At 44.7% G+C, this 11,187-nt stretch overlaps 1 protein-coding gene across 1 annotated transcript; it reads right to left on the bottom strand.

The window, feature by feature from the left end:
* Window positions 1-2,976: 2,976 nt before the first annotated feature.
* On the bottom strand, window positions 2,977-11,181 carry PTGER3 (prostaglandin E receptor 3 (subtype EP3); the record flags this gene model as incomplete). Its single annotated transcript, XM_010284235.1, has 2 exons — window positions 2,977-3,264; window positions 10,639-11,181. Coding segments are annotated over 2 exons (831 nt in total), but the record flags the coding sequence as incomplete, so codon positions are not given.
* Window positions 11,182-11,187: the final 6 nt, after the last annotated feature.

Below are 11,187 nucleotides of genomic sequence, written 5' to 3'. Positions count from 1 at the left end.
TGCGCTTCCACTGCAGCTCTGCACGGCGTGTTCCCAATTGTGGCACTGCGTCCCCGGCAAGGGCAACCCAGGAAACGGAGACCGGTTATTCTGCCGAACTTTTATTCTGACCGATACAACACACGTTGATTTGGTACACAAACAAGCTAGTTTTTAAGGCAAACAATGATCTCAAAATGTTTTTTCCATACACGACAGTTCCCATAACATCTTTGACAGAAGTTCAACATACTAAAAGCAGTATGAGAAATACTACTGTAGTGGAATTTAAATACATCGCATAAAAGGCATCTTTAAAGAAATGCAACAAAAATACACCACTCAAACAAGTAAATGGGAAACAAAAGCTTTCATTTACACTAAACCCTTGGAATTCATTTCTGAAAGTGCGTTCCTCCAGCCACGTCCCGTTACGGCAGCCACGGCTGGCAAATAGTGCTTAAACTCCTTTTCTGTAAACAAATTAAAAGCAGACATTCTCTCCCATTTTCTGATATTTAAAGTAGCTTCTTCGTATTACCGCACCCAAAAATGGACAGAACTGCCTTTTTCCAAATATAAAAATACGTGTCCTATTTCACGAAGAAAAGGCACGGCGTAACAAAATATTTTAAGTGAACTAAAGTCAAACCACCCCGACGCTCCAGAACAAGCCGCCCATGTCCGGTTACTCTCGAAGCGAGCAAGGGTCCCTTCCCAGGGCCGGCCGAAGGCAATGCCACGCCTGGGCTCTTCTCTCATCACCATGCGTTTGACCGACCGTGGACGGGAAAAAGCAGCTTTCTCCTCTTGCGGCTATCGAAGAGCTGATCAAAGCGGGATCGATTCACTCCTCCTCGCAGGCCTTCGTCCTCGCCACCCCACTGACGGTCCCAGAGGCGGCCGCGTGCTCAGTTAAGTGCTGCTGCTTAGAGATTCTTTGATAAAGAATGATTCACTAATTGTTAAGGTCATCCTGACATATTTTACAAGCCACTGGGTTTGTTTACTTGTTTTTACAAGCTAATGTACACAAACCGAACAATACGAATCCTCTGGAGAGAAGAACAGGCTTTTTAGATTCCAAAATATTTTTTTTTAAAAGAGTATGAACGCTGCAAGGCACTTTTTCAAGGAGAAGAAGTAAAATCGTGGTTTCACCGATGAATAAACGAACGCAGGGCTAGCAGCACCGCCAGCGTGCAGCTCACTCGACACCGGCTCGCCCACAGCGCGGCAGCTGGCCGCGGCCGCGCGGCTCCAAGCGTGGGGTCCCACAGCCTGAAGGATGCACTCCACTCGTAACTGAAAAAGGAATTTATTTCATTAAATCAGAGGAGACGATGAGTGCTGATAAAAGAAAGGCAGTACCTTACAAAATGTGCCTCTGCGGTTTTAGGCTGGCTCTTGACTTAAAGACAGACATTTGCTTTTAGGTTGCGCTCCAACTCCATCCAGATAAAATTAGATTTATGTAGACAGTGGCTTCTGCTGTCAGATTAATGATTTTTGTTTGACTGATACGAAAATAAGCAATTAGACGACGCAGTGGCAGAACAAGAGAAGTGAGTAGCCAGTAGCTACTTCTATAAACAAAGGAAGAGAAGTAAAAATAAAGATTCTGTGCAAGAAATTCCTAGCAGATGCAGGATTACATTTGCCTTTAAGGCCCTTGAATTCGATACTCTATGGCACATAGTATATGGTGTACAACTATATGATATATTGTTTTTTATTGTAGTTGCATCTGATTCCACCCAGGAGGCCATGAAACGAGAGACATTAGAGGCTATCATCTACAGGAGGGTGAAGAAAATGAGGGAAAAATGTAGCCCTTGTAAAAATAAACTTCAGGTGTGACACAAATGGATTAGAATTCAGTTTTCTAATAAAACCTGAAAGTTACTTGGGGGAAAGACCTGACTATTGCACACACTTCTAGCCACCTCTTCCAGTCTGCTTTATTTTAAAAATTCCCAAAGCTGCCATATCTCTCAAATTTGTCTTTTTGGAGGAAAGAAGAAATTATTCTGGGGTACTCTTTTGGCCACTTTGTAGGACATTTTAGTAATGAAGCAAGTTTTGAGTGGCATCCACATTACTTCAAGATCATTTGATGTTCATTTTATTCCTGGACACATGCATTTCCACATAAAACAACACATGTGAAGCAGTATTTTCTGCTTTGTAGACCGTTGCCATTAATCTACAGGAAGAAGAACATTTGCTGTCTCTAACAACCTGTTTATCACTCTCTCCATCTGCTGAAAGTAGTTTTATAGTGTGCTTTGCAAACAGCAATTCTTCTTATGCCTGGGTATTTCACAGGCTGCTATTTAAAAAAAACAACCACCATAGATTTCTCACTTGTGCTATTTGTCCCAATGCTACATCCTACTCAGCAGAGGAGCTTGCTTTAGCATCCATGCAGAACGAGTAGCTATCAGGACAAACCCATGTGTCATGAGACTCGTGCTACCTTCAGTTCCTGAAAGAGAATGATGTACCATCACTGGTACAACGCAAACATTTCAGTTTTACGCCACTGAAATACAAGTAAAGCCTCGTAATTTTGTCTTCCTTTAATTCTTGCATTTCCCTCCAGAAAAAAGGAGAAAGAAGGTCTCTCTGAAATAGATAATCTTAGTATTAAGATATATATAGGAGTGGGTCTGTTCAGTAATTTAATCTGTTGAATCTGTTCCAAGTGTCCTCTGATAGGAAAACCCATTTTTTCTATCTTAACGCAAGAAAATTCCCTCCAAACTCTATTTCAGGCACACAAAACGTCACGTTCTGCAGCTCAGTTACGAATGTAGAAACAAACCCAATTCCTTCTTCTGTACTTGAGAATTTTTGGCACGGTAAGTCCACTCAGTAACACCATTTTCAGCTATTTATGCAGATGCTAACATCTTACAGATACCCCGATTCACAGTAAGATTTAAAACTACTCGTTGGCAGAAGTAGTTTCCATGCAGATGGATCAATGTTCCTTCATGCCGCTGTCCGTCGGATTTCCTCTGACAAGGTGATTGATCTCTCTTTCCACTCATTGTTAGAGCACTTGGAGACGGCGTTGGCTGCTTGACAGAACTTCTGGAGGAGGATCTTTCTGAGTAGCAGGTAAACCCATGGATCCAGTATCTGGTTTAGTGAGGCCAAACGCACAGCCGTCAAGAAGAAATTGCATTCTTTGTGCAGTTCTGGGCTTTCGGCATCACCGGAGAATCCTTTGCAGTGTTCAAACGATGTGTGGTTGAAGATCATCTTCAACATCATTATCTAAGGAAAGTTAGGAGGAAAAAGTGACGTGTGAAGAAACTGGTATCTGTATATCACTATATGCAGATATCCCTCGAGACAAAAACCTGTCAAGAAATCTTTTTTCCTCCCTCATCCAATTCAAACCCTGATCACAGCAAACAAGTAAAGCATTGAGAGAGCAGCGCAGTCTCTGTGTGTGTGTAAAATGAGAGTGATAAACACGACGCCCTTCAGCTATCAGTCAGATGTATTTATAGATCTCCAGCTAAAACGCAGCAGCACAGACTGCTTCCCTGCTTGAGACACAACAGAAAGCTGTGTGCTAAATCCTAGAGGTTCAAGATGGTCCTGGCTAGAAAGGGAAATGACTGACCTTGCAAAATTGACTTAAAGGGACTCATTTTATCACTACCTTATTGTCACAATTACAAGGAACAGCTGAGTAACTCCTGATGAGTAGAGCTCTTCAAAATTATGTTATGAACAGTAAATGTCAGAAAAAAGAATTTCAAATACAAAAATGTCTTCATTTTTTAAAAGCTAAGATGTTTTATCGTATGACTTCTACATTTTAGTATTTGATTTCAAGGCAAACTATTCTGCTTATGAACTGAGACAAATTGAAAGAAAAAGATTAATAAAGGTGTTTTGGGCTAGGAGTCAAGAAAACATTTTAAGTCAACAGAAAAAAAACCCCTTTTTATTTTGTCAAAAGCCAAAGACTACATTTTGGGTTAACCTGACCTGTATTTCCTCCTTCCCCCCCCTCAGTTCAGCTCCCCCAGTGAATACAGTTTCCCACAGCACCCCAACTGGCATGACCGACAGACACTATTTACACTGTAAAATGTTTCACACAAGCAGAAGTTTCCGTAGTGATGCCTTCCATACCTCACAGCACAGATCAGCAGGCTCTGCCCTGGGAGCCAAAAGCTACATGCAGGTTGATTTTTTGGGGATTAAACGCTAGCAGGTGTGGCAGCATCTTAATTTACAATACTGCCTAGGCAGCATGGGGCTGTCGGGGTCCCGCCACGGGCATTCTGTGGATGGCACGTGTAACGACATTAAGCGTTGCTCAGCTTCTCTTAATTGATGCCAAACCATGGATACTGCAAAAGTCACTCATATATTCCGAAAAGCCAAAGACGAGGCAGCTTTGATTAATACTTTACTCCCAAGCCTGTACTCTGAGGTAATTTTATCACTCATGTTTCAAAGTGTCAGCGGTTTTATTTCTGCCTTTAAAAAAATATCATCAATATGTTAGCGAAGGTATGCGCTGTTGGTACGGTACAGAATGACAGAATCGCAGTATCATTAAGGTTGGAAAGGACCTTCAAGATCATCAAGTCCAACCGTTAAAAGACTTATAAACTGAAGAATGCACTACAATGATTCAATCAACTAAAATAACCATACTTTGTATGTCCACGTATTCCAAATTAAGACATAAGCATGCTTTACAGCTATGAGTGACATGAGCCTCCAAACACAAGGACACCTTTATTCTCATGTTACAGACTAGGAAGGTAAGACACTGCCAAGGGCTGCTACGGGCTGCATAGGAAACCTGTGACGGAAAAAGAACCCAGCGTGGGATCTTCAGTGCAGTGCTCCAGCCATGGGAGCACTGGTTTTGTTATCAGGCTGCTGCTTATTCAGGTAAAAACAGTGAGAAGCTTGTTGTTTGTTTGTTTGTTTGTTTGTTTGTTTTTGAAGCTGGTGAGAGCTCACCGGAGCTGGTGTTGTGATGCTCTCATGAACCAATATATAACCATGGGAAATACGAATTACATTTTGAAAGATGTCAGGCAGACATAATTTTCTATGGTTTAGTTGGTATCTGCTGCCTAAAGTTTTCTCCTGAGCTTTCTGTATCAACTACAGCTGTTAAAAATACATCACTTTAGAGGCACTTAGTTGCTTCTCTACAGATAATCTACATTAATTTTGTATTGCAGTGTTTTTTCCAGGAGCTCATAAACATGGGGATCAAAGTCTTCTGAGCAGCCATTTAGCATACAAATGCTGCCACACGACGTGCGTATCGGCCGTATAGCGGGGAAACAGTGGTGCTCTTACACCTGGCTGTGATGCACAATAAGCTCTCGAGTGCAAGGAAAAAGGCAGAGCTGATGTGAGGACGGGACATGCTTCATAATGTACATCAGGTAACTGCACGCCGTCCTTCTCGCTGGGTGCCGGGTCCTACCACGCACTGAGGCGTGGCAGTGTGAAGTGACCCGGCACTCGGGACGCAGGGATAGGGCCCGTGCGCCACGCTCTCCACTCCGAGGCGAGGGCTATCGAACGCTGAACTTTTCCTGCACAGGTCCTTTTTTTGCTTGCAGTTCTCTTCTGGGCATGACTTGAAGACCTTGACTATCTGAATTTACTGTCTGGAAGTCTTGCAGAATTGAGATGCAGTAGGTCCACACATTTTGATGTGTCTACCGTGTATGTGGAGGAGATGGATGCCTATGCACAACGGCTCTGGCGCACCTCTAATTCACTGTCTTTGCAAAGGTCAGTGGTCCCATACACCAAATAAACTGGCAGCCAGACCTGAAAACGTGGGGAACAGCCCGAGGGACGAGACTCACAACCGATTATTCACAGCCCTCCCCAACTTCTTGACTTCAACCTTTCGAAAGAACCAAGACAACCCGCACCAGCAGCAACAGAAGCTGAGTGATCCCAGCCAAGGTTTTCCCACGGAAGGCTGTCTTCAGAGTGGAGGGTCACCCAGAAAGGTCACATCTGGACTGCTGCTGTCCCCAGAAACTGGGACAGTCATAGCAAGAGTGACCAGGAGCAGAGGCTATGGGGGGAGGATTTTTCCATTCAAAGGGATATTCCGGGTGCCAGATCAATAATCATGTGTTGACCTTGGAAAGACTTAGATGTGTCTGGAAGGCAGGGCAGCTTGGACAGCAAAGCAGAATTGTTTTTGTTTCTTTAAATAGAAGCAGTTGAGGCAACTAAACTAATGCCATCTACTGCATTAATTTAAATAAAAATTAAAATAATTAACCATTTGTAGAGCTTTTTAAAAATACAGATAGATACAGATCCAAACCACATCAAAGAGCCAGTTGTGCACCAGACCCACAGAACCACAATCATACCACTTCTTCCACCACCTCCGGCTGTTTAGGATACTCTCACTGTCACTGCCACTGTCCCAGCTCGGTCCACGCTGCCTGCAGCATCGGCCTCCCGTGCCCACCAGGGTCCAGCACAACCCATGCTGTAAAAAGCCGCAGTATTACGTGAATGTGCTGTGCCCACGTTACAGCCCATGGAAACCACGCCGCATTTGTCGTTCCTGGTATTAGGATTACTTTCTCGCAGATCAGCTCTTCTAGCTGGTCTTTTGGGAACTCTGCAATGACCCTTGTTTTGCAGACCTTGTCGTCTTGTTCTTCTGTTAGTGAACCCATGGAGCTACAAAAATATGAGGCTAATAAAACATAGTTCCCAAGCAGACAACTGCTGCTTATTTTTGTTTTTATTACATCATATTCCTTTACTGGAATATTTGCTGGACCAACAATTGCTCTACTGGAAATTTTATTTGTTTGATAGCCTTAGAGGTTGTTTGTCATGGCCTGTACTGGTCTTCTAAATGAATTAAGACTGCAAAAGGTAGAGGAATGACATCAGGTGAATAAAGTCAGTGGAACCACACAATTTATGCCAATAAAAAATTTGGCTCAAAATGCATATAGTAAAATAGTTGGTAACTGTAGTTAGTCAATTAGACTAGATAAAACTCTACTGTTACCATTGAATTGTAGTTTTACAATCACATTAAACCTCCACTGCTCAGGTTTTCAAACTTACAGCCAAAGACAAGATGCGTTTTATGAGGTGTCTTTACAGTGTTTTGATTACAGTTCACAAGAACTCTTCAGGGTTGTTTCATAGGCAAGGTCCCGTCCAGTCTAGAGGGAGTCCAGCAAATGTGGTCTAATTTTTACCTCTTGGTTGTGACCTTATCTAGACAAATACAGTCTAGCAAAATCCAGTCTTTTGGCCAAACTGAAGTGATCAGTATTCTGGAGCACTTTTGAAACGGTTGGCTATTTCAGCCTCAGATGGAAGTGGAGCATTAATGTGAAGAGTTACTGATTCACAGAAAAGGAGCCATCTATTTTCCTTGCAGCTCAGTGATGTCACTGTCTTTTTTCCTCTCTAAGTAAAGGTGCTTTCTGTAACTATGTTTTACACATCTAAAAATATTACAAATATATATTTAATGAAAATAGCTGTAAACGAGAATTTCATTTCTTTCTGGCAGGAGGGTTAAGGAGAAGTTTTTAAATAGGAAAAACAGCAGAATACCTGAGCATTTTGACTTTAAATAGCCTTGAAACAAATCCGTGAGTGAATAATTTTGTAGCCTGGAGCTCTAAAAGAATTATTATGAGAATTCCAGTTTGTGCCGCACTGGTGTTTCTGTGCAATCAAAGAATAGCTTCCTCTATTTTACCTCTGACTCATTTCAATCTGCTGTCAGTTTAGTTCAATGGTTATGCTCCACAGTTGAGCACCGAAATAAATAGAAGATCAGCGTGAACTGGAAACCACTTAAGATAAAGCAGTAACTTATTTAAGTGTTTTCCCAGGTTCTCCATGCTGAACTCAAGTAAGATCTGAGTGCACACTATAAGGAGACAATGCCTGCATTATGTATGCACTTCCTCTCTTCTACCAAATCCAGCATAAATCAAGAAAAGGTGGGACACTTCATTACGCCATTTAGAGCAGAGCCCCTATGGTCAGAAGTTTCACTTTTCTGTTAAATCACATTGGATTTTGTCATTTTCATCAACAGATAAAGTCTAAAACCACCTCTGTGTAAAAGGGCATTGTCTACCTAACAGTACTAGTTCTCAGAATCTGTTAGTTCTCAGTTATAAACCTCAGATGTCTTTTTTTAAAAAACCAAAAATCTCCTACGAAAATCCCTGGATTCCTGTTTCAACTAAGGTTCTTACAACTGCTAAATGATGCAGCTATAGGTTAAATGAGTTCTACAATCTGGCTTTCACTGAAAATGCACTTGTATTTGACTTGACTCCATGGTCACTCTTCCAAAAATCTGGCCTCTTATTCCTAATTCGTACTTTGTAGTTGTATAGAAAAAGTTAAAGTCTGTGTATAAAAATGTGACTTTAGTCATGACTCTTGATTTTGAGAATATCAAGACTGGCGAATACGCTGACCAGACAGAGAAGTTTTGCAGAACTCCACAGATCAAGTGTTTCAAGGGTTGCTGCCACACAGGGAAGCGAACTGTTTACAGACTCACTCTGGATGACGGCTGTGTCACCCAGTGGGGCAGCAGTCCCCCACACGATCGTGAAACGCATGCAAAGGCGTTGCCAACCAGCATTTCTTCAACCAGCCCTGCCTTTGGCTCGGACCGTCAGGCTCCTCGCCAGGGAGCCAGTTCACCTTCCATGGCCAAACCTCCGAGAAGCCCTGCTCCCTCTTACCAGCCCCCCGAGCGTTTTCTGGAGGTGTCAGCGCTGTTTACAACAGGCTCTCTGACCTGGGCTCTGCTCCATGAGCTCATCCCATTAACACTTCCCACAGATCCATTCAGTAGAGCTGTATCGGTTTGACTGCTGACTGCTAAATCTGCAAAAATACCATGGGAAGCAAACCACCAAGAGGCATCCCTGCATCCTCACTGATTTTTCTGAGTACTCAGGATCTGAAGGAAGAGAAAACGTGTCCCTCATCTCAGGGATTTTCTCTCGATGCTACAAGGCTGGTTGAACCCTCGGGTGCAATAGCCCCATCGCCCCTGGGCTGGGCGACGGAGCAGCATGGGTCCTGCCGCCTCGGCTGCGGAGGGCAGGGCAGAACCTACGTCCCAACGGAAGGACTGTGAACGCAAGGGCTGAGCGGCAAACGTCCTTCCTTCATTTAATACATTTTTTCATCTGTTTAGTTATGGACAAGCACGCAACAGTTAACTCCTGTGAAATAAAGACATCCTAGTATCTCCCCTTGGGACTTAAGCGCACACGTCAGCGGGCCAGCAGGACGTGCCCCAGCAATGCGAACAGCTAGCCAATGTGCCTGGGGCTGCAGGCAATCAAGAGGGACCCAGAAACAGTGACAGGGCAGTCTCCTGGTTTAACTTACCATATCTAATGTTCCTTGGGGGTTGAGGAGCATTATTCTTTGCTCTCAAGTAAGAACATTGTTCTTTGCTCTCAAGTTCTCACTAAATTTTCAGTGCGGTTTTATATTTTACTTTCATGACAAGCTGTTAATGATCTCGAGAAAGTTAACTGACAGCCTCTGATTTGTTTTTTTGGGCGTGGGGTTATTTTGGAGATTTGATGGCATTTTAATTAATTTACAAGGATAACATTACTAAATAAAATTAATCTGTTTTCTATTTTTACCTCATCCCCATCAGCTGTTAGCTTTGTCAGCCATTCCTCTTGTCACAGACCCATTTACAAGAGCTCAAGTTCTCTGTGCACAAGAAAGAAGAAAAATCCTTCGCCGGCCATAAAGGACCTTTCACGTAACTTCAAAACTACCATAGCTAGCTTCAGCCCTTTCCTGCTTATGGATCCCAAGTACAAACTTTCAAAAAAATCAGACTATCCTCTGGCAGCAGAATAAGCTGGCCTTTTTAGACGGGCTACCAGACTCCCGGTGTACCCTTGTCTCACACGGCAGAGAGAGACATGGATTCAGCCTCCTCCATTCCTAATTCATGAGGAGAGGTTTACTCCAGTTTGACAGGAAAGAAAGGGCATAAGTGAGGGCAACAAAATAGTGGAAGAAAATGCAAGGGTCCTTTAAAAAAACTAGAAACAAAAAGCCCAGAATGCTGCCGCAAATAAGATACAGTGAGCAATGTGCTGAAAACCAGAAGGCACTCGCAAAGTCACAAGCCGTACCTTCTCTCACAGAGCACTGAAGTAAGTTTTGCTACAAGGTGGGAGCAAATAAAAAATTGAAATGGTTGTTTCCCATGAGCACGAGGCTCCATCACAGTAAGGTCTCCTCGCGTCCCGCCTTTCTCCGCCGTACAAGACTCTCGTTTTCCTCATCATCCCTCCTTTTCACTCCAGTGCCTTGGTCTTAGTTTCCCAAATACGCTGCACTTTGTCCCCTCTCTTGGACCTCTCCCAGCTTCTCTCCTACCAGCCCTCCACACCCGACATCCCCCAGGCTCTGCCCCGTCCCCGCTTTCTTTCCCCAGAGGCCGTGCACAGCCATGCTGTCCAGGAGGAACCTGACCCACCGGTGCCTCCCGCCCTGCCCAGGCTCTTGGGGCCTGCCTGCCTCCTGCGCTGCGGGACGGAGGGAGCAGCCTGGGGTCAACCCATGGCGGGCAGCAAGGCGACCTACCAGCAGCGGTGACCAGCAGGCCGAGAGGACACACATGATCCCCAAGAGCTGGATCAGTGTCTCTATGGCGATTCGCCCCCACTGCTTGCTGGAGCGTGACGCAGTTGCTTTGGTCCGACAACGAGACACCAAGGCCTCGATGGTGGCCAGGTTGCACGCCACTGTCACCACGAGGGAGAGGAGCCCCAGGATGGCGAAGGTGGAGGCGAAGAAGAGGCTCCCGGTGAGCTGGCTGTCGCCGGTGCTGATGAAGCACCAGGTGCCGGGCCACTGCAGCGTGTACTGGCCCAGGCCGACGATGGGCAGGAGGGCGAAGGCGAACACGGACAGCCAGATGCCGACGAGCACCATCTTCGTCACCCGTGTCTTCATGTGGCTGGCATACCAGTGGGGTGCGCGGATGGCCAGCGTCCTCTCCACAGCCATGGCGCTGGCTATGAAGAGTGGGCAGAGGCCGAAGATGGTCATGCTGAAGCCGAAGAAGGCGCAGAGGTGGCCTGAGGGGTCGACGGCGTCCCAGGCGCGGTTGGACAGGTAGACGGAGATGAC

Source organism: Phaethon lepturus, unplaced genomic scaffold (assembly GCF_000687285.1).
Source record: "Phaethon lepturus isolate BGI_N335 unplaced genomic scaffold, ASM68728v1 scaffold34433, whole genome shotgun sequence".
NCBI classification, from domain to species: Eukaryota; Metazoa; Chordata; class Aves; order Phaethontiformes; family Phaethontidae; genus Phaethon; species Phaethon lepturus.
This window is presented reverse-complemented; position numbering and strand designations above follow the sequence as displayed.